Source organism: Aotus nancymaae, unplaced genomic scaffold, assembly GCF_030222135.1.
Source record: "Aotus nancymaae isolate 86718 unplaced genomic scaffold, 86718_ANA_hifiasm-v0.15.2.pri h1tg000040l, whole genome shotgun sequence".
In the NCBI taxonomy this organism is placed as follows: Eukaryota; Metazoa; Chordata; class Mammalia; order Primates; family Aotidae; genus Aotus; species Aotus nancymaae.
The window spans coordinates 117,676,854-117,700,685 of NW_026988454.1; the positions used below are offsets into that span (position 1 = coordinate 117,676,854).

At 40.2% G+C, this 23,832-nt stretch overlaps 2 protein-coding genes across 3 annotated transcripts in view; one reads left to right on the plus strand and one right to left on the minus strand.

The window, feature by feature from the left end:
- CDC5L (cell division cycle 5 like) overlaps positions 1 to 16,415 on the minus strand; it is a 62,223-nt gene extending 45,808 nt beyond the window's left edge. Inside the window, exons 1-6 of one of the 2 annotated variants that reach the window (XM_021676066.2) lie at positions 16,239 to 16,409; positions 14,609 to 14,712; positions 12,171 to 12,332; positions 11,441 to 11,568; positions 8,110 to 8,209; positions 1,575 to 1,793 (exon numbers count right to left, since the gene is read on the minus strand). In XM_021676066.2, coding sequence (XP_021531741.2) covers positions 1,575 to 1,793; positions 8,110 to 8,209; positions 11,441 to 11,568; positions 12,171 to 12,332; positions 14,609 to 14,712; positions 16,239 to 16,283 — 758 coding nt within the window. In that variant the 5' untranslated portion in view covers positions 16,284 to 16,409. Of the gene's footprint in view, positions 1 to 1,574; positions 1,794 to 8,109; positions 8,210 to 11,440; positions 11,569 to 12,170; positions 12,333 to 14,608; positions 14,713 to 16,238 lie in introns of both variants that reach the window. The other variant, XM_064361005.1, reaches the window with a different exon arrangement.
- LOC105714689 (small ribosomal subunit protein eS24-like) lies at positions 8,248 to 8,637 on the plus strand. The gene has a single exon (XM_064360425.1). The coding sequence runs from the start codon at positions 8,248 to 8,250 to the stop codon at positions 8,635 to 8,637; it is 390 nt and encodes a 129-aa protein (XP_064216495.1).
- Positions 16,416 to 23,832: the final 7,417 nt, after the last annotated feature.

A 23,832-nucleotide genomic window follows, 5' to 3' on the forward strand; every position in this document is an offset into this window, starting at 1 on the left:
AGATAAAATTAAAACATAATTTTTAAATTTCTCTTTAAAACTGTTATTAAATTGTCATGATTCTTAAAATTCACAATTTTTTTAAAAAGGCTATTTTAATACTGACAAGTGACATCTAAACATGGTTAGGAAGTCTAAAGCCAGGCTCAAAGCAGTCTTTCAAAGCTCCAGGAATACCTCCTCCCCTTCTGCATGTCTTTCTTGCCTCCTGCACTTAGTACTCCTTTCAAAAATCGCTTCCCTGCTAAATCTCTTTATTTGTAGAGCCTACCTAAAGCAAAGTCCTAATCTGAGGAATACAGCGGAGTACATCTAAGAAAATCCTATTTTACAATGACTGATAGCTGTTGTTTTGTAACAATTCATGTCAACAGAAATGAAAAGTCAACAGAGCAGAAAACTTTAAAAAATCCTTGACAACCATAAAATACTCTCCCTACAATATTTATGTATGAGATTTAAAGAAACTAAAAATCTTAAGAAATAGGGAAAATCTGCTATCCTCTAAGACATAAAGATTTTGTAAATGTATATCTATCCCCATCAAGTGAAAAGATCAGTAAGTTATTTCTTTTAATTTCATCTTAATAAAAACAAGGTAAAATTTTTCACTAGAAAAGACTAAAAAGGCCGGGCATGGTAACTCATGCTTGTAATCCCAACACTTTGTAAGTGTTGGGTAGCTTGAGCCTAGGAATTCAAGACCACCATGGATAACATGGTAAGAACCACATCTCTACAAAAAATAAAAAATTAGCCAGTCATGGTGGCGCACATCTGTGGTCCCAGCTACTTAGGAGATTGAGGTGGAAGGATCGCTTAAGTCTAGGAGGATACAATGAGCTGTGATCATGCCACTGCACTCTAACCTGGGTGACAGTGAGATCCCGTCTTAAAAAAAATTTTTTTAAAGACTAAAAAAAAAACAGACTCAATTTTGACAGATTCTTCAGCCACTAGGTAAAATCTATTCATAAATGCATATAAAAGTTAAAATGTGATTCAAAGAGTAAACAGTCCATTAACAACCACACATTTCAATTCAAGAACCAAAAACAGCACTCTGTGCTAAAAAACATGACAGCCAGGGTCCCTAATTTTCTAAGAAAGGTAAATCCATTAAAATAAATAAAACCAAATGTAGGCCACATTGTACTAATAAAAATCTAGGCCAGGCACAGTAACTGACGCCTATAATCCCAACACCTTAAGGAGGATCGCTTGAGGCTAGGATTTGAGACCAGTCTGGACAACAAAAGGAGATCTCGTTCTACAAATTAAAAAACAAAAAATTAGCTAGGTGCAGTGGTGTACACCTGCAGGCCTAGCTACTCAGAGGGCTGAGGTGGAAGGACTGCTTGAGGCCAGGAGGTCAAAGCTTCAGTAAGCCATGATTGCGCCACTGCACTCCAGCATGGGCAACAGAGCAAGACCCTGACTCAAAAAAAAAATTTTTAATTTTAAAAAATTCAAATCAATTTTTAAAATATGGCTCTGAGAATAATAATACTTGACCCTTTGTAAGACTCTTCTTACTATACCTTTCCATTTCCAAAATCAGAAAGGCAACTTACGATCTTAGCTCCCCATCAAGATCCTGTTGTCTTAATTTCCTGAAATCTGCATCAAGAGCCTGGTAGTTTTCCTCAGAAGTATCATAAAAACCAAGGGCAGGCTTTTTTTCAAATGGGATTTCAGCATTATAATCAACTCCTCTCTTCCTTTTTCTTTTCTTCTGAATTTCTATGCCAGCTGCTCGAAGTTCTCTTCTTTTTTGGAGGGCAGCAAGACGTCTGAAAAGAATGCAGAATCACCTTGAAAATAATCTGCCATGTGGCAGGGATGAATTATCCAATACAGTTAAAAAAAAACTATCCATTTATTTGGGGAAGAAATATTTATTTAAATCCTTACCTCACACCATTCACTAAAACAAATCCTAGTTTTAATTTAAAGGTGCATACACACATGCAAATAAGGCAAAAAGAAAAACCAAAAGAAACTAAAAGCAAACATGTATCTTATCTCTGGATAGAAATATACTTACTAAACATAAACTAAATAAATGGCAATAGAAAAAATCAAAAAGAAAAAAACAATTTTTGCATTTTAATCCACCCATCTGCACACTGAACAGCTTTGAGATTTAAAATTTATAACTGTAACATTATGAAAACTCATAAATGAAATTAAAAGGCAAATAGTAGGAAAAAATATCTGCAATTAGTATTAAGGATAAATATAAAGAGTCTAAGCAAAGTTGTTTTTTTTTTAAAGGAACTCAAAGGGTAAAAAGAGCAAAAGGAAACAATTTACAAAGGAAAAAATGCAGGTAGCTAAAATGACAAAAGTCTTACTTAATAATTAAAGAATCACAAATTAACAAGTACCATTTTTACATATCTAATTAATATCATTCAGTTTTTTTGTTTCGGTTTAATGGCAAAGCTGCAAAAAAAATGGACAGTCTGCTGCACTGGTAATGAGAAACTATACTGGTGCATCTTTTCCCAAAGAGAAGCTGGAAATACACATTCACAGCCTAAAGATTTTCATATTTTTTTTAGCAGCAATTTCACTCCTTAGCCTTTAGCCTAAGGAAGTAAGTTAGACCATGAGTAAGGACTTAACTACAAAGCTGTTCACTAAGCACTGTTTATAAGAGTGGATAGCTGGATACAATCTAAACATCCATCAATAAGAAATTAAATGCATTTGTAAGATATCAGCCATTTATATAAACTTTTAAAAGGCTATAAATCTACTCTGACATGGAAGGAGGCCCAAGACATACTGCTATGTAAAAAATGTTAGAAAATTTACATGTTACAGAGCAACATGTAAGAATTGTATGCATATCTATGAGTGAATATATGCCTGAGGAGATATGAAGGATGTCCACCAAAATATTAATAATGACAGTCATTAGAAGGTGGAATTCCATTTAATTTTTACTTTTTTTCTTTGTGTCTTCCTATGTTGCTATAGCTATAATGATTTCATGATAAGAAAAGCTATTCACAACATTAAAGAGAGAAAACAAGTCAGCAACGGTATATATGAGTGACTTCCAGCATGACAGCATGAGGAACTCCATAAACCCACTACCCAGGGAGAATGGTGAAAACTATATATATTTAAAAAATAACCAACTAAAGTCTCTGGAGAGGATCTGAAGCAGAAACAACAAATACATAAACATTAACTTAAGAAAATGTACTTAAACTCGGTAAAAAAAAGCAAGAATATAATATTTAAATCAAGACCCACTCCCTCCTTCCCCCCACCTCAGAGAAACAGAGACTCCACTCCACACAAGCGCATCCAACAACCGAGGGCTCCTTCTCCCCTCCAGCTCCCAGCAGTAGGGCTTTCATTCCAAGAGGACTAGGACATCAGCATTTCTAGTGGCAAAGTTCCATCAAGTGTCTGAGAAGTGAGACTTCCTTCCTCCATCCAAACAGAACAGAAGTCCTAGCTTTGGGCACAGTGCTGCTAATACTGGAGCCCTGACAGCCTTTGCCCTGGCTTATGGGATGAGGGTTCCACACTGAGGGTGGTGGGGGACGGAGAAGGGCAAGCCAAGGAAACCTTGGGCTGCTGTCCATCCCCAACTCCCCACCAAACACTTAGCTAATAAAGTAGAGCTGTCACTTAGAGACAAGCCCCATCAGAGCTCTGGGGAAGAAGTAGGACAGATAACTGAAAGCCTCACATCTCTCCTCAAACAAAAGGACTTCATTTGCAACAGACTGTAGAGAAGTTCATGCCTAAGGGCACTCAAAAACACTGGAAGTTGTGGTAAAAGACAATTGGGAATAAACTTGACAGACTCAATGGAGATACCAACGAATCTGTAGGCCTACTAGTTTGACAGAAACAAGGAATGAAGGCTGGGAGGAGGGAACCCTCCCTGAGGTGAGAACAAATCTCAAACACTGATATCAGGAATTATCCCTTCAAAGCCCAAATTTGACTGGATCAATTTGTAGTGCAATTTATGCCTCAGGACATTGCTGAAAACAACACAGCAAACAGCTGGCAATCAGTAGAACTTAACAGGGCAAACAGCTGGCAATCAGTAGAACTTAACAGTGAAAGGAATGTCAAAGAGAGCCCTGCCCAAACCATGCCATCCCAGGGGGTCTGTGAGCATACCTAAGACTGCCTCCCTCAGGAGCAACATCAGATGCTTCACATTTCTTATGAGAGGGAAAGGAAGAATAGATTGACTAAAATTGGCCAGACACGTTGGCTGAGGCCTGTCTGTAATCCCAGCAATTTGGGAGGCCAAGGTGGGAAGATCACCTGAGGTCAGGAGTTTGAGACCAGCCTGGCCAACATGGGGAAACACCGTCTCTACTAAAAATACAAAAATTATCCAGGCATGGTAGAGAGCACCTGTAATCCCACCTACTAGGGAGGATGAAGCAGGAGAACTGCTTAAAACCGGGAGGCAAAGGTTGCAGTGAGCCAAGATCGTGCCACTGCACTCCAGCCTGGGTGACAGAGTGAGACTCAGTCTCAAAAACATAAATAAATAAAATAAGCCAGTCACCAAACAAGTAAACAAGCAAATAATAAATGGGGGCTGGGGGTAGTACCCAAAATTGCTATATCATCTAAAATGTCTAGTTTCCAATGAAAAATTATAAGACGTGCAAAGAAACAGGAAAGAATGATCCATTTGCTAGAAAAAACACAAGCAACAGAAACTGCCTATGAGAGCAACCAGATGTCAGATTAACAGACTTGAAAGTAGCCATTATATGTTCCAAAACCAAAAGGAAACCAAAAAGTAAAGGAAGGTATGATGACAATGTTGCATCAAGTAGAGAATATCAGTAAAGAGACAGAAATGTTTAAAAAGAACCAAATGGAAGTTCTCAAATTGAGAAGCACAAAGCTGATCAGCTAACTTGGGAAAAGGAACAAAATTACAAAAACGGGGAAAAAAAAAATTAAGAAAAATTAATTTATTTAATTAAAAAAAAAAGTGGCTGGGCATAGTGGCTCACGCCTATAATCCCAGCACTCTGGGAGGCCGAGGCGGGCAGACTACCTGAGGTAAGGAGTTTGAGACCAGCCTGGCCAACAGGGTGAAACTCCGTCTCTACAAAAAATACAAAAATTAGTTGAGCATGGTAGCACACGTCTGTAGTTCCAGCTACTCAGGAGGCTGAGGCAGGAGAATTGCTTGAACCCGACAGGTGGAGGTTGAAGTAAGCAGAGATTGTGCCACTGCACTCCAGCCTGGGTGACAAAGCAAGACTCTGTCTAAAAGAGAAAAAAAAAAGTACAAAGCTGAAATGTAAACTTCACTAGAGAGGCTCAACAGGAGAGAAAAAGAACGAAGAAATATGAACAGAGCCTCAGAGAAATATGTGGCACTATTAAATGCACCAACATAAGCATAACAGGAGTACCAAAAGGAGAGAAGTGAAAGGAGCAGAATAAAGTATGTGAATATATGTAATGGCCGAAATTTTGAAAAATTTATTGAAAAATATTAATCTACATATCCAGTAAGCTCAATGAACTCCAAGAAAGATAGACAAAAAGAAATCTACAAACAGACACACCATATTAAAAATCTTGAAAGCAAAAGACGAAAAGATTTAAAACCAGTAAGACAGACCAATCACAGTGGCTCGCACCTGTAATCCCAGCACTTTAGGAGTCCAGGAAAGAAGGATGGCTTGAGGTCAGGAGTTCAAGATCAGCCTGGACAACACAGTGAGACTCTGTCTCAACAAAATTTTTTTTTAAAATTAGGTGGGCATGGTGGTGTGCATCTGTAGATCCAGCTACTCAGGAGGCTAAGGCAGAGGATTACTTGAGCCCAGGAGTTCAGGGCTGCAGTGAACTCTGCACTACAGCCTAGGCAACAGAGAAAAACCTTCTCTTAAAAAAATTAAATTAAAATTAAAAGCAATAAAACAAAAATGATTCAACACTTACAAGGAAATCTCAGTAAGATTTATAGTATTTCTCATTAAAACAATACAGTATGATTCAATTTTGTAGAAATGTTAGTGTATATACATACGTATAAATACACATCTATGTTGAAAGAAAGGTTTAGAGAGATATATTTCAAATTTTAAAGTAATTTCATTCTTTAAATAATGGAAATAAAGACTTCAAACCACCAATGCTAGCCATACTTGGAGATTTTTCACATATGTATTTGCTATATCCCTGGCCCAGTCCACATGGTTAAAAGGCTCTAAAAATTTGGTCCCCAACAACCATGGATAAAAATGGAAAAGTGATTTTTTTTCAACCTTACTCACAGTATTTAACTCTAAACAGTATACAGAATAGAGAGGTGGCCAGGAATGGGAGAAAATATAGTACCTCCTCCTGGTTTCTGTTTACTGTCCCAAGCAGCTCATACCCTCAACATAAGTTAACTATTCTAGGCTAGCAACTGGCCAGCTCTGCCAACATGCATCCTCAGGCATGAAAAAAATCCTCCATCCCAGAATCTGGCACTTCAAAGCCATTAATTCTAACATACTGCTAGTCATCAGGTGAAGAAGCACCAGCAGGCCAACCTGGGGTCCACAAAGGGGCACTGTGTAGGACAGGGAGGTTATTCCAGGGTCAGTCCAGATTTGCCCTTACTGACTTCATCTTGGATTCTGAGTTACTGGGACATCAATCATGGGCTTAACCAAAAGGAAAAAAGGAGAAAGTGAAGAAAATCCTGGGTGAAAGACAATGTGCAATATATATTGATTTACTTTTTAAATAAAGATTTCTGTGAGGGCCTAAATTTGGTTCTAGGCTCATTAATTCCCTCTTTGTTCAGCCAAGTATTCTGATTCACAGCCAGTGCCTGCCCAATACCAACCAAGGAAAGTAACTAATTAGCAGTCATACAAAAGACACATAATCTTGTGTGTCCTAAAGTCATGACTCCACAACAGCTACAACAAATGAAGCTCTCATATGACAACAGAACAAACTCAACATACTGGATAAACTGGGCATTACTTCTGCCACAGCTTAAATTTTTTAAAATATAGTTTTCTCTAACTATTCTGAAATGGTTAGGGAAAAAAAAATACAAGATGTTTTCAGAGAAATAAAAAAGGTAAAGAATACTAGCAAAATGAGAATTGGGACAATTCCAATTATTATTCACCCAACAGGGTTAACAAATCATGCCGTTTTTATTGGTCCTAAGGATGCCTAGACTAATTATTGAACTATGAATGGCAACAACCACACTGTGACATTGTGAAATAATATATTTGGTCTTCATCCCTGTTTCCAACAATGCAACTCCTAAAATCCTAGGACTCTTCCGAATGATAAGTGTCTTTCTGTATGTTAATGAGTTGACTGATGGCTGTCACCACAAAGACCAAGGCAGGATTAGAGGATTGGGACTTTCAGCCCTACCCCCCAACCTCAGGGGAGGGGAGAAGGGCTGAGGGTTGAGTTGATAAGCAATGGCCAATGATGTAATCAATCATGCCTATGTAATGAAGCCTCCATACAAACCCTAAAGGACAGAGTCTGGAGAACTTGTGGGCAGCCAAATACATGGGGCCTCCAAAAAGGTGAACAAGAACACATCCACTTGCTCAGAGGGTGGCATATCCCAACTTCAATGGGACATAAGCGCCTGCACTCAGGACCCTTCCAGACTTCACTCTATGTATCTCTTCATGTGGCTGTTAATTTGCATCCTTTAAAATATCCTTTATAATAAACCAGTAAATGTGAGTAAGTGTTTCCTTGAGTTCTGTGAGCCCTCTAGCAAATGAATGGAACCCAAGGAGAAGGCAGTGGAACCCAGCTCTTTGGTCAGAAACACAAGGAAAACAACCTGAGGCTTATGGTCAGTATCAAAACTGGGGTTCAGTCTTGTGGGACTAAGTCCTCAACCCGTGAGATCTGGAGCTATCTCCAGATAGACAGTACTAGAATTAATTGAATTAGAGGACAACCTGCTATCCACTGCAGGATTGCCTGCTTGCTGGTGGTGGGGTTGGGGGTGGGGAGAAGAAAACACCTATCTGGTCACAGAATTATTCTGTGTTGATTGTTAAGTGAAAAAAACACTTTGCTTTTTATTCCTATATCCACACATACCTTGCTTCTTCCAATTGTTTCTCTCTTGCTTTCCTCTTGGCCTTCTTTCCCTGAGTATTAGCCAAGCGAGCTCTGGCTTCAGAAAGCATCTCAAGTTCATCTGCAAAAATTAAAAGAAGAAAAACTGAGGCCGCCATCATGAACGACACAGTAACCATCCGCACTAGAAAGTTCATGACCAACCGCCTACTTCAGAGGAAACAAATGGTCATTGTCCTTTACCCCGGGAAGGCAACAGTGCCTAAGACAGAAATTTGGGAAAAACTAGCCAAAATGTACAAGACCACACCGGATGTCATCTTTGTATTTGGATTCAGAACTCATTTTGGTGGTGGCAAGACAACTGGCTTTGGCATGATTTATGATTCCCTGGATTATGCAAAGAAAAATGAAACCAAATATAGACTTGCAAGACATGGCCTATATGAGAAGAAAAAGACCTCAAGAAAGCAACGAAAGGAACGCAGGAACAGAATGAAGAAAGTCAGGGAGACCGCAAAGGACAACGTTGGTGCTGGCAAAAAGTGAGCTGGAGATTGGATCACAGCCAAAGGGGTAAAGGTGCTGCAATGATGTTAACTGTGGCCGCTGTGGATTTTTCACGAGAAGCTTAATAAACTAAAAACTTCCATGTGGAAAAAAAAAAAAGAAGAAAAACTAAGTTTTTTCTTAGTTCTTACATACCTTAGAAGCAAGGTATGTAAGAGACACTCTATTACTCAAAATGAGAAAAACCCATAAATAAACTCATGGTGTAGCATAATGGAAATAGCTTGAGTTTTGAAATCAAAGAACCTAGATTAAAAATCAGGCCCACCACTTGCTAGCTATGTGACCTTATAGTCACTTACTCACCCTCCCTAAGTGTATTTTCCTATAAAATTGGAATACAATTCCTACTTCACAAGGAAGTTGAGAAGAGTTAAGTAAAATGAAATATGTAAAGCATCCTATTCAAACAGTGGCTACAATTATTGTAGCCTTCATTATCATCAACTAACTGACACAGCACAAATTGTGAAATATGGTAAAAACTATTTAATTATGAGAGAACTGCTATCATTAGATGCTTTTTTTCCCCTCAGAACAATTTCTCTCCTCCAATACATTTTTCATGGCTCTGTAGAATGGAATAATACATGCCACTATTGATGCCTTAGAACAATTCCTATGCAAGGCTGTCCAACTAAATCACATGGGAACTTGTAAAACACTCAGATTCCAAGATCACTGCTCTTCCCTTGCCCCTCACACCACCCTAGATGTACTGACTCAGTATATACAGGAGAAGCCCTGATATTTCTATTTTTAAATGCACCCCCTGTGATAATGATGCAGCCAGCCCAGCCACAGCCTGCCTTTGGGAACCACTATATTCAAACTTTTACATTTTAGAAACTCAACAAATATTCACTGAGTGCTTCACAACAACCCTGCTAAGGTAAAGCAGTATTAGTATTCTCCATCTAGCAACAAAGGGAATTACAGCTCAGAGAGATTTTATGACTTGCCTAAGGTCAAACAACTAATAGGTGGCAGACACAGGTTGAAAATCCAATTCTTGACTCTTTCTGTTAATACATCATACTTTACATATTTATAGGGTACATGTGAGAGTTTGTTACATGCATAGAATGTGTAATGATCAAGTCAGGGTATCTGGGGTATCCATTGCCTTGAGTATTTATTTCAGATCTCTCTTCCAGCTACTTTGAAATGCATAATACACTGCGGGTAACTATAGTGACCCTATTCTGCTACCAAACATTGTAACTTACTTCTTTCCATCTACACTTGTACCCATTAACCAACCCATCTTCATCCCGCTTTCCTACCTACACACTGTTCCCAGCCTCTGGCTTCTATCACTCTATTCTCTACCTCCATGAAATCAATGTTTTCAGCTCCCACAGATGAGTGAGAATATGCAGTATTTGTCTCTCTGTGCCTGGCTTATTTCACATAACATAATGACTTCTAGTGCTATCCATGCTGCTACAAATGACATTTCATTGTTTTTTATGGCCAAATTTTGTGTGTGTGTGTGTGTGTGTGTGTGTGTGTGTGTGTGTGTACATCACTATTTTTTTTTTTTTGAGACAGGGTCTTGCTCTGTTGCCCAGGCTGCAGTGCCGAAGCTTGATCTCGGCTCGCTGCAAACTCAGCCTCCTAGGCTCAAGTGATCCTCCCACCTCAGCCTCCCCAGTAGCTGGATCTACAGGCATGTGCCACCACACCTAGCTAATTTTTATATTTTTTATAGAGGCAGGGTTTCACCATGTTGGCTAGGCTGGTCTCAAACTCCTGGGCTCAAGTGATATGCCCAAAGTGCTGAGATTACAGCCGTGTGCCACCATGCCCAGCCCACATTTTCTTTATCCATTCATCCATTGATGGACACTTAGATTGATTCCATATACTTTCTAGTATAGAACTCCTGATTCAATACCTCACAGAATCACTTGTAAGTCTCCATCACTGTCTCACAGTGTTGCCTTCTCACACAGAATAAATAACTTGCCTATAGTCAAATTAGTAATTAATAGGAGGACTTAGGTCCAATATTCCGACTTGTTGCCTCTCTCCATGGAATAGGAATGAGAAACAGGACCCTCAAGAGCTCACCTCTAGCCTCTGAAAAATCCACCCAGTAGAATTACACTACTTTAAAGACAGGGTCTCGTTATGTTGCCCAGGCTGGCCTCCAACTCTTGGGCTCAAGAGATCGTCCCACCTCAATTTGCTTAGCAGCCAGCACTACAGGCACACACCAGCACACCCAGTAACACTGCTTAATTAACTGAACTGAAGAAACAGAAGATAAAGGGGCACTATTCAGAAAAAGCAATTACTCTGTAACAGAATACACTGGACACATTTGGAAAGATACCTAGAATAAGAACTGCTAACAGAATTGGGGGCCAAGTATGGTGGCTCACACCTATAATCTCAACTCTTTGGGAGGCAGAGAAGGGAGGATAGCTTAAGCCCAGGAGTTTGAGACCAGCCTGGGTAACACAGGGAGAACCCATCTCTACAAAAAATTAAAAAATTAGCCAGGCATGGTGGCACACATCTGTAGTCCCAACTACTCAGGAGGCTGAGGTGGGAAGATCATTTAAGCACAGGAGGTGAACACTCCACTGAACCATGATTGCGCCACTGCATTCCAGCCTGGGTAACAAGAGCAAGACCTTGTCCCAAATAAAAAAAAAAAAAAAAAAAAAAAGGAAAGGGATTCTAAAGTAGAGGAGTTCAGAAAGGAACTAAAAAAGAGACCTGAGGAGTTTATAGTTACCAAAGAAATAAATTCCTCAAAGCACACACTTACCCTCATCCATATCAATTGGATCAGGCCGCGCTGGTTTTGTTTCTGGATTTGGATCTATTTCTCCAGGTTTAAGTTTTCGTGGATCATCTGTTGTTTCCTCTTCATTGTCTCTTTGGGCAGCTTTATCCCTAGAAAAAAGCCCTTATGAGTTAGTCACACTATAATACCATTTAGTGTTAAAATTACCAGATTTCCAAGCTCTGATACTCTTTTCGCGCCCCCCAAAAAAAAAGAATGGATGGGCTTTAACAAAATAAAGCCTTTCTATATCACTTCATTTTAAAGAGATGTATTAAAATTCGCTAATTTCAGTGACTGCTTTCAATCACTCTGAAAAAGGACCCAACAGATCCTAATCACAACTGCAGTACAGCCACACAGACTTTAAAAAAAAAAAACTATTAGTAAAGAACCAAAATGTTGCAATAGTTAATTATCAGCGTGATTATGGTGGCTTTTATTTGCTCTTTTACTAATTTTTCCCCAGATTTTCTATGATGAACATGCATGACTTGTATAATTTTTTTCAATTATTATTTTAAGAAGTATATAACAGAAGGCTTAATTTTGATCAACTGTATGAGATTTGGAAAATGCCATCCAATGGCTTCAGCTCTGGCTTTACTCACATCTGTAATTAAAAGTTTAAAGAGAGAAAATATGAAAAGTTTATTCAGCCTCTTTCAGAACAGATACATGTATTCTACACTGCTTTTGAAGATTCACTTACAGAAGAAATTCATAGTGTTCTAAGCACTGGGCCGCTGTTCTTCCAATGATTGGAGCAATGGTCCTCCACTGAGTTGGCATCAACTTGGCCAAGTGCAAGAGTTTTTCCTCTTCTTCTCTGGACCATTCTGTCTTCTTAATGCTTGGATCTAGCCATTCATACCTATTAAAAACAGATCATTTTATGTATTAATCAGTTACCTGGCATAAATATCCAATTTGCACAATGGATACACTGACTTCTAGTGTCTGAAAAACAAATGCTCTCACCCTTCAATTACTAAAACTGTTCTTTTTGACAACAGAATATTTGCTGTGTGGTTACACTCACCCCAGTCAATATTCCCCATTTCATCACAGGTTCTATTTTGTTTTAATTATACAAGATTAGTAAAGGTTAAAAATTACTTAACTGAATCATCATATGCCTTCTTTCCCAACTATCATTTGTTTTTATTTTATACTTTTCTAGAAATTGTGAAATATCTGGAAGACAATACAATCTCATATTTTTTAGTGTTTCTAGTTTTCATACTATTTTCTCATGCTCTGATTCTCACAACATGGCTTACTTCTTTTTTTTTGGAAGGAGTCTCACTCTGTCACCCAGGTTAGAGTGAAATGGCATGGTCTCAGCTCACTGCAACTCCCACTTCCCAGGTTCAAGCAATTCTGCCTCAGCCTCCTGAGTAGCTGGAATTACAGGTGCCCACCACCACCACGCCCAGCTAATTTTTTTTTTTTTTTTTTTTTTTGAGACGGAGTTTCGCTCGTTACCCAGGCTGGAGTGCAATGGCACGATCTCGGCTCACCGCAACCTCCGCCTCCTGGGTTCAGGCAATTCTCCTGCCTCAGCCTCCCGAGTAGCTGGGATTACAGGCACGCGCCACCGTGCCCAGCTAATTTTTTTGTATTTTTAGTAGAGACAGGGTTTCACCATGTTGACCAGGATGGTCTCAATCTCTTGACCTCATGATCCACCCGCCTCGGCCTCCCAAAGTGCTGTAATTTTCTGTATTTTTAGCAGAGATGGGGTTTTACCATATTGGCCAGGCTGGTCTCGAACTCCTGACCTCATGATCCGCCCGCCTCTACCTCCCAAAGTGCTGGGATTACAGGCGTGAGCCACCACAACCGGCCAGTGTCTTACTTCTTTAAGCATCTGACTTTCACTCCATTCACCATATCCTTTCATTTGATATGTTTTAAAATTTAAGTAAAACTACTATGACATCCCCTCTGTCTTTCCTAATGCCTCACTGAGCCCACCTTTTCCATACAGTCTACTTAGCTGGATGACAAGCAGGCAAACAGAACTTAAGTCCTACCAAGTATCAGAGCAGGAGCTGTTAACACTAACAGAAACAGAAATCAGAACCAATTCTTCAGTCTAAAAATCATCTTCCTCTTAACAGCCAATTTCTACATTTTTTTTTTTTTTTTTTTTTGAGTGTAGTCTTCCTCTGTTGCCCAGGCTGGAGTGCATGGCACCATCTCCACTTACTGCAACTTCCACCTCCTGGGTTCAACCGATCCTCCCACCTCGGCCTCCCACACCTAGCTAATTTTTGTATTTTTAGCAGACAGGGTTTTCACCATGTTGGCCAGGCTGGTCTCAAACTCCTGACCTCAGGTGATCCCAGGTTTGGTCTCCCAAAGTGCTGGAATTACAGATGCACCTGGCCAATTTCTACATTCTGATCCTTTCTCCTACCCAGGTACTTAGGAAATTAGGTCATTCTTGTACAATCCAAAGTATGTTCCTAACACCATATGAGTTGGGGCTGCTGCTAAATAACTCATGCCAAGAACACACTATATAGCTTCATGTGTCCACTGTCCTGTGATTTAAGAGGTGACACCACAGGTTCAGAGCTCGCTTATATTATGTTTTAATACATATATATTAAGTATGTTTAATACATATTATACAACATTATATTATAAAATATAAAATATATAATGTTTCAACTTTATTCAAACTCAACTACTGTAGGCTTACTTAGAAAATTAACCAGTATTTGTTATTTATTTGAGAAAGTAAGTTCTAAAACAACTAACTTATGCACTTTTAGAAGACAATTCATTTACAAGTTGGGGCTCATCTGTCCCTGAAAGTAGACTTTGTATGCTTCACAAAGCACTCTCAAATACATTAACCCATTTAGATGGTAACTCATCTCTATCAGTTGGGACCAAGTATTATTATTCCTAATTGGGAGAAAACAACGACAGAGGAGAGGGGATAGAATAATGGCTTGCCTAAGATCACATAGGAAGCAAGTGACAGCTAAGTCAAAAATCCAAGTTCCCATCTCTCCCTCCATGCCTTGTTATCTCATGATGTCTGCTTTCTTTGATAAGGTTCACAGAACTGGCATTTTCCTTCATCATAATTAAGCTCCTTTTATGTTTTCCTCTTACTAAACTGGTACATACCATCTGGCTTTGCACTGTTTTGCTGATTTTCTGTGCAGCAACGAAGCAATCCTAGACCACTGGTTTTTCCCATATTTCATTACCGCTGCTTTCAGAATTTCATCCTAAAAAAAAATTGCCAGAGTACATTCAGTCACAAAACTCCAAGTGAGAAAAGACAAAATTTAAATTAACTCTGATAGGGCTGCTAGAGAGAAAGAGACATACACATAACATGTCCATATACACCCCCCAGGTTAAAAAACTAAGGATGAAAACCTCATTAACTACAATGATAAACAGCAAGTAAGAACTAAGAAATTAAGAAGAAATCCCTCAGAAAGGCATCTACCCTTAACTTAAACACAACTTCAACTAAATAGATACAGCAGATACCTACTCTACCTGATTCATTCTGCGAACACCTCTCAAGCAACCTGTTGGTTACTGTTCTAGGTTCTAGGGATACCAAGATCTGGTCCTCTTGCAATGCTGTCTGGTGAGGTGAAAGAGCAACTAGCACTTACTCAGAGGCTACTATGTGCCCTACTCTGTTCTAAATGTTCCAAACGTATTAACTCGTATAATCCTCAAGAGAGATAAGTATTATTACCCTACTTTAGAAAAATTAGAAAACTTAGGCTTTCAGAAGTTAAGAAACGTACCCAGTAGCACACAGAGGATGTGATGTTTACAAAAAGACAAAGCAAGCTTTAACAAATGGAAGAAAAAGGTACCATGAGAATACCGGGGGTGCAACTAATTCTTACAGGGATTCCAAGAAGTGTTTCTGAACTAGGTTTAAAGGATGATCAGAAAGATGTCAAGCACTAGGAAGGCACAAGACGTAAAAAAAGAAGCCACAAAATGTAACGCGAAAAAGACATGGAGCATGAAAAGATATGAGGTGCTCCAATTCAATACACTCTGAACACAAAATGCACTAAAATCTAATTTCTATTTTATTTCCACCCGACTGCCCTTTGGCTCACCAATGGCACTATCCACTACATTTCTGGAAGCAGAGACTATCCTTGGCAGTTTTGGCTTCTATCTAGGTAAAGGTACAGTGACAGAAAGATAAGAGACAGACCTTGGGATCTGTCGAGATGGCAAACAGGTTATGCCTTGATAACAGATAACTAGAGAGATGGGGGCATAAACAGGCTCTTTGAACCTGGCACTCAAAACTGCTTCCCTTCTGCAAGGAAGTCAATGAAGAAACAAAGTTATGGCCAAGACAACTTCTTTATTTCTGAGTATCAGAGAGAGTCGCTGTGCCCGGACTAAGAGTGGATGGTACCCCAGGGGAACAACTCTCGCTGATGTCCTATCTCCCTGGCCACACTCCTAGTTCCTCCAGGGGTGGGTGGGGGTAGGAAGGGGATATTCAAGTCAACAAATGTTCACTAAGGGCCTAACAAGTGAGCTTGGAGCTGAGTAGTCAGGTAGTTACATCAAGGTCCCTGTCCTACTGGAGCTCGCAAAATAGGGGGTCGGGCACACGGAAAAGGCCCCGAGGGTCCGCTCCCGCGCTGCCCTCCACGAAGACCCAGCAGGGTCTCCTCCTGGCCTCCCCGACCCCGGCGCGCGTGCGCACAAGGTGCCGGAGGGAGCGGAGGGCAGCGGACGGCGGGAAAAGGAGACTTACCTCGGTATTCCTCCACACGCCCCCTTTGATCATAATTCGAGGCATCTCGGCGGCAGGGTGTCTCGGCGAGCAGCCGAGAGGAGCTTCAGAGAAATAGTAACGACGCTTGGGCCAAGGGACTCAAAGCCACCACTTCCTCCAAGCGCGACCTTCTGCTTTGAAGATCTGCGCAGGCGCAAGGTGGGAGGGGGCAGCAGAAGTCTCGCGAGATCTGGGGTGGCTGAAAGGGAAAAAGTGCCTGGTAGAAGCTCACCGGTAGGAAGACTGACACGAAACCATCAAACCACTTTGGCCAAAGCGCCTTACGCCTCGCGCATGTTCAAAACAGAATGCAAGAAACCACGGCTCTCGCGAGATAACAGCGGTGACGCTTGGCTGGGACACAGTGGTGGGATTTATCGTGACGTCACCGAGTGGCCGAGGGTGGGAACGTCACGCGTATGGAATTTCAGCACAGTTGCTCAGAAGGAGGCTTTGTTAATTTATTAATCAAGCTCTTTTAAGTATTTCACTAATTGGAATTTATTCACAGGAAAAGTCAATCGTTTATTTAAGGCTCAGTTTCCTAACCTGAAAATAAAGATCATAGTAATGCCAACCTCAGGATTGTCGTAAGGACTAAATGAGATAATAGACCCACCACAGTATCTGATCCATAGTAACTGCTCCAAAACAATAGCAACTATTATTGCAAGGAGGGCAACGCCAACTTCACCCGATCCCCAGGTGATCCAGGCTTGTTCCAGAAACCCGTAGACACGTCACGCCAGAGTTTTTAATTCATCGCTCAGTCTGGATTAATAATACCATTGATACGCACTGGAATTAGACAAACTCGAGTTGGGTTGAAATCTTGTGAAATCTTGGCTTTCTCGTAAGTTTGGGTAACAACCTTACTGAATCTCAGTATCCTCATCTGAAAAGTGGAGCTAACAATACCTACCTCATAAATGAGGAGGCAGATTAACTGAAACGTAGCTAAAACTAAGTGAGGTAGGGATTGTCAAATTCTCTGCTACCCTACCCCAATTACGCATGCAATCTCCTTTCAGAACATCTCTGGCTCCATCCCTGCAAAGTATCAAAATATTTCCTGGGTCGGGAAATGCCCTATTGATAGTATTTAGTATTTATATAGTGCCTATCTCTTTATATTTCATTTCTCCCTTTGCCTCTTTTGGAAGAGCTAAAGAATTTTCTTTCTTTTTCCTTTTAGCTTTTATTTACACACATTCTGTACAATTATGGCCAGCAAGAGGGCATTTTCCTAGGCCACCCTGGTAGTATTTGCCTCTCAAAGGTTTACGCTGGCCGGCAGCCCACCCTTGAGCTATTTATTTCTGCGGTGGATAGGAAACCATCGAACCTGTGGCCAGTTAAACTCAAACAAATGTTTTCATTTGGACCTCTCATGTAATGGGGCATTTTTTTTTAATTTTTTATATTTAATTTTTGTGGATACATAGTAGGTGTATTTATTTATGGGGTACATGAGATATTTTGATACAGGCATACAATACATAATAATCACATCAGGGTAGATGGTGTATCTGTCACCTCAAGCATTTATCCTTATGTTACAAACAATCCAATTATACTCTTTTAGTTAATTTAAATGTACAAGTAAATTATTTTTCACTATAGTCACCCTGTTGTGCTACCAAATACTACGTCTTATTCATTCTTACTATTTTTTGTACCCATTAACTATCCCCACTGTCCCTCACCCTCACCCACTACCCTTCCAGGTAAGCATCCTTCTATTCTCTATCTCTGTGAGTTCAATTGTTTTGATTTTTAGATGCCACAAATAAGTGAGAACATGCAATATTTGTCTTTCTGTGCCTGGCTTATTTAACTCAACATAAGGACCTCCAGTTCCATCCATGCTGTTGCAAATGACAGGCTCTCATTCTTTTTTATCACTGAATGGTACGCCATTGTGTCTTAAGTACCACATTTTTTTTTTAGTCCATTCATCTGTTGATGGACACTTAGGTTGCTTCCAAATCATGGCTATTGTGAACAGTGTTGCAACAAACATGGGAGGGGAGATACATCTTCCATATACTGATTTCCTTTCTTTTGGGTATATACCCAGAGGTGGGATTGCTGGATCATATGGTAGCTCTAGTTTTTTTAGGAACATCCAAACCGTTCTCCATAGTGGCTGTACTAATTTACATTCCCACCAACAGTGTACAAGTGTTCCCTTTTCTCCATATTCTCTTCAGCATTTATTATTGCCTGTCTTCTGGATAAAAGCCATTTTAACTGGGGTGAGATGATACCTCATTGTAGTTTTGATTTGCATTTCTCTGATGATCAATGATGCATAGCACCTTTTCATATGCCTGTTTGCCATCTGTACGTCTTCTCTTAAGAAATGTCTATTCAAATCTTTTGCCCATTTTTCAATTGGATTATTAGATTTTTTTCAGATAGTTGGAAAACCTTCTTATATATTCAGGTTATTAATCCCTGGGTAGTTTGCAAATATTTTCTCCCATTCTGTGGATTGTCTCTTCACTTTGTTGATTGTTTCCTTTGCTGTGCAGAAGTTTTTTAACTTCATGTGATCCCATTTGTCCATTTTTTCCTTAGTTTCGTGTACTTGTGGGGTATTCCTCAAGAAATTTTTGTCCAGACCAATGTCCTGGAGACGTTCCCTGATGTTTTCTTATAGTAGTTTCATAGTTTGAGGTCTTAGATTTAAGTCTTTAATATATTTTTATTTTATTTTTGTATATGGTTAGAGATAGGAGTCTAGTTTCATTATTCTGCATATAGATATCCAGTTTTCCCAGCACCACTATTGAAAAGACTGTCTTTTCCCCAGGGTATGTTTTTGGTACCTTTGTCAAAAATGAGTTTACTGTAGGTGTGTGGATTTCTTCTGGGCTCTCTATTCTGGTATATGTGTCTGTTTTTATGCCAGTACCATGCAATTTTGGTTACTATAACTCTGTAGCATAATTTGAAGTCAGGTAATGTGATGCCTCCAGTTTTGTTCTTTTTGCTCAGGATAGCTTTGGCTATTCTGGGTCTTTTGTGGTTCCATATAAATTTTAGGAATTTTTTTTTCTATTTCTGTGAGGAATGCCGTTGATATTTTGATAGAGATTGCATTGAATCTGTAGATTGTGTTAGGCAGGATAGACATTTTAACAATATTGACTCTTCCAATCTATGAACATAGAATGCCTCTTCATTTTTTGTGTCTTCTTCAATTTTTTTCATCAGTGTTTTATAGTTTTCATTGTAGAAGTCTTTCACTTCTTTGACTAAGTTCATTCCTAGGTATTTTATTTTATTTTTGGCTACTTTAAGTGGTATTACTTGTTTATTTCTTTTTCAGATTGTTCACTGTTGGCATATAGAAATGCTACTGGCCAGTTACGGTGGCTTACGTTTGTAATCCCAGCACTTTGGGAGGCCAAGGCAGGCGGATCACAAGGTCAGGAGTTCAAGACCAGCCTGGCCAACATAGCGAAACTCCATCTCTACTAAAAATACAAAAAATTAGCAGGGTGTGATGGTGCGTGCCTGTAATCCCAGCTACTCGGGAGGCTGAGGCAGGAGAATCGCTTAAATCCAGGAGGTGGAGGTTGCAGTGAGCTGAGATCACGCCATTGCACTCAAGCCCAGGCAACAGTGTGAGACTCTGCCTTAAAAAAAAAAAAAAAAAGAAATGCTACTGATTTTTGTGTGTTGGTTTCTTATCCTGCAATTTTACTGAATTTGTTTATCAGTTCTAATAGTTTTTTAGTGAGACCTTTAGGTTTTTCCAAATATAAGATTATGTCATTTGCAAACAAGAATAATTTGACCTCTTCCTTTCCAGTTTGGATGCCCTTTATTTCTTTCTCTTGTCTGGTTGCTCTAGCTAGGACATCCTAAAGAATTTCCTGATTTGATTGTTGTTGTAGTTGTTGCTATCTTGAATTAGGAAATTGTATCAAAATCACTACTTTCTGTTGAGAGGGAGGCAGTGTAAGATTATGAAAAGCACACAGATGTAACCATCTAAGATCTTGGTTTTCTCCTATCTCTGCTGTCAGCTGGCTATGTGACTAGTGACAGGCCATTTTCTTTCTCTGTGACTTCTGTTTACAGTGTTCCTCTGTAGGATGTGTGACCATTACCTACTGCCCACACCACTCCCAACATCCACTTAGTTGTCATGCTTATGGACATGGAGACACACACACACAAACACACACACACACACACACACACAGACACCACTAGCTATTTGATATGATCAAAACTGAACAGAGATGTTAACACATACACACACACACACACACACACACCCCACTAGCTATTTGATTGATATGATCAAAACTGAACGGAGATGTTAACAATGGAGCATAGAGGAGGTCAGTCTCTGCTGACTACTGAACATCTGACATGTGACACCCAGGAGTTGTCTACCACCATGTTTTGGACTAAGAAGGGAAAAAAGCAGTTAAAGAGAGAGACATAGGTCCTGACCATGTCAGAGTACCTGGATCCAGCATGTTCCTGAGTCCTAGCTGCATTCCTGTTCTTGCATTCTGATTATTAGTTCCCCTGTTGGTGTTAGCCAGTTGGAATTGGGTTTCTATTATTTGTAAGCAAGAGTCCTAACAATTCCAGAGATGGACCAATACTCTCTCAAAGCCCTTTCAGATCTCATATTCCAAGAGTTGATGATGGCTTCTCCTTCCCACTCAGGGCCACGTCTATACTATATGTCACCTTTGTGAGAACTAGAAAAAGGTGCCCCTTCCTGGAAAAAGATTCCCCTTCCTCAAGACACTTCATGCCACCTGCTGGAAAATTGTCAAAAACTACTGATATTCTGGGAAGTGGACACTCTATAACAAGAAAATTGGATCTAGCATGGCTGCTATGTGAATTACACCCCTAGAGACGTGCATTATACAACCTACTCATCCAGATAAAACTTCCAGCCCTGCCAACTGTCCCCTGTTTACCTTTGAACATGCAGATTGTATATCCCCTTTCGGAATTCAGAAAATGCAACATTATTGAAGTCCCAGGATGTCTGAAAGCATAGCACTGTAGCCACAAACATCAGAACACAAACACACAGTCCTACAGGATAGCCTGGCTGGCCAGTCACCCCCCACCACACTACTGCAGCCTCACCAGCCAGGTATGGGAACCCCTAAAAACAGGCCCCAGGAACTGCCAATAATCTCTTGAGGGACAGCCATAAGAAGCATCTGCCATCAGGCAACCCGACTGTATTGTCAGTCACTGTGAATCTTTGGTAAAGTGCATGGCCAGTACTAAACGTCTCCTCACTCACCCGAGACTTCGTTCCCCAAACATGTTCCTTAGAACACCAGTTGCGTAGAACACTCAATATTTTTACCAAAAAAAAAAAAATGTTTTTCATGTTCATCCCTCTTGCAGAGTCACTGAAATTAAAACCTGTAAGAAGCTGTCAGATGAAGAAATCTGTTTCTCCCTGTTGAGGGTTGAATTGTGTTCCCCCCAAATAGATATGTTCAATTCCTAACCCCTGGTGCCTGTAAATGTGACCTTATTTGGAAATAGAATATTTGCAGATGTAATCAAGTTAAAATTAGATCATATTGGAGTAGGGTTGTCCCTACATCCAATGACTAGTGTCCTTGTAAGTGGAGTAAAAAAAAAGATAGACACACAGGGAGAATGTCATCGGAAGAAGGAGGCAGATTGGAGTGATGCAGCTCCAAGCCAAGGAATGCCAAGGATTCTGGCAGCCACCAGAAGCCAGGAGAAGGCATGGAACACACTCTCCCTCTGAGCCCCAAGAAGGAGCCAGCCCTGCTGACATTTTAATTTTGGACTCCCAGCCTCCAGAAGTGTAAGGGAATACATTTCTCTTGTTTTAAGCCACTTAGTTTATGGTACTTTGTTGTGGCAGCCCTAGGACGCTGATACACTCCTTTGTTAATACAGCAGATCCTTGAATAACATCATTTTGTGCAAGATTGTTTCATTATAACATTGATGAGGCCAGGCATGGTGGCTGATGCCTATAATCCCAAAACTCTGGGAGGCCAAGGCAGGAGGATCACTTGAGCCCAGGAGTTCAAAACCAGCCTGAGCAACATAGCGAGACCCTGTCCCTACAAAAAATTTAAAAATTAGCTGGGCGTGGTGGTACACACCTGTGATCCCAGCTATCCATGAGGCTGAGATGGGAGGATCACTTGAGCCTGGATAGTCGAGGCTGCTGTGAGCCATGCTCACACCACTTCACTCCAGCGTGTGCAAGACCTCATCTCAAAAAAAAAAAAAAAAATCCATTTGAGGCCAGGGCCACCATCTGTGCGGATTTCTTCCAGATACTCTGGTTTCCTCCCACATCCCAAAGCTGTGCAGGTGAGCCTCCAGTCCAAGTGACTGTGGGTGTGTGTGAGTGTGCCCTGCAATGGAATGGTCCTGTCTCCTGTCCAGAGCTGATTCCTGCCATGTGCCGGGATAGGCTCTGGCCACCTGCAACCCTGAACTGGAATAAGCTGGAGTGCTTATCTTGTTTTTATTAATCTTTGTTTCCTTTTTTTCCTTTGAGACAGGGTCTCACTCTGTAGCCCAGGCTGGAGTGCAGTGGCACGATCTCAGGTCACTGCAGCCTTGACCCCCACCCCCAGGCTTAAGCAATTTTTCAACCTCAGCCTCCCAAGTATCTGGGACTACAGGCGTGCACCACCATGCCTGGCTAAGTTTTGTATTTTTTTGTAGAGATGGGATTTCACCATGTTGCCTAGGCTGGTCTCAAACTCCTGAGCTCAAGTGATTTGCCCTTCTCAACCTCCTAAGGGGCTAGAATTACAGGTGTGAGTCACCATGCCCAGCCTAATCTTTCTTAAATGTATGCATAGCTTACATTTATTTCAATGTTTAATATTAGAAGTGTTTTGGTCTTTATTTAGAAGTTTGCTGATGTTTTGTGACCAGAAATATGCCATAGGAGCTTAACTCTTGTTTATATCAATTAGTCTATGGTAAAATTGATTACATGATACATCCTTTTGCTTAAAGTCGCAGTTTCCAAAAACCTATCAATGATAAAAGTGAGGACTTACTATATAGTGTTTCCAAACTAATTTGACTCTGAAAACCTTTTTTCTTATCTATTTGTTGACACTCAGGAAACACAATTTGGGAAACTGGCTTAGGAAAAAGAGGTTGGAAGTCCATCCAACTTACAAAGGCGAACCAGGAATGTTAGTAGAAGGATTTTTAGGTTGCATTGCCCCCACTTCCCTACCCCTTACCCCTCTTTGGGGAGCTGGTTCTGGATGGATTGACATTTACTTAGCAGAGAAAACAATCAAAATTCTAGTTTCCCTTTCATCCAGTTTTTTCACCACCAGGAAACTGTGCAGGAAAGGGCTAAAATTAGGGGCAAACCCCTACGGCAACACCAAAGCATAATTTAAAGGCAGAGTTAATGACTCTCACAATCTTCATCATCTCCCAAATAAACAGACATAATTTAAACAAAAATACTATCCTGCTTTGCAAATGCAGTCATGTGTCAATGACAGGGCTACATTCTCAGAAATGCATCATTAGATGATTCCACTGT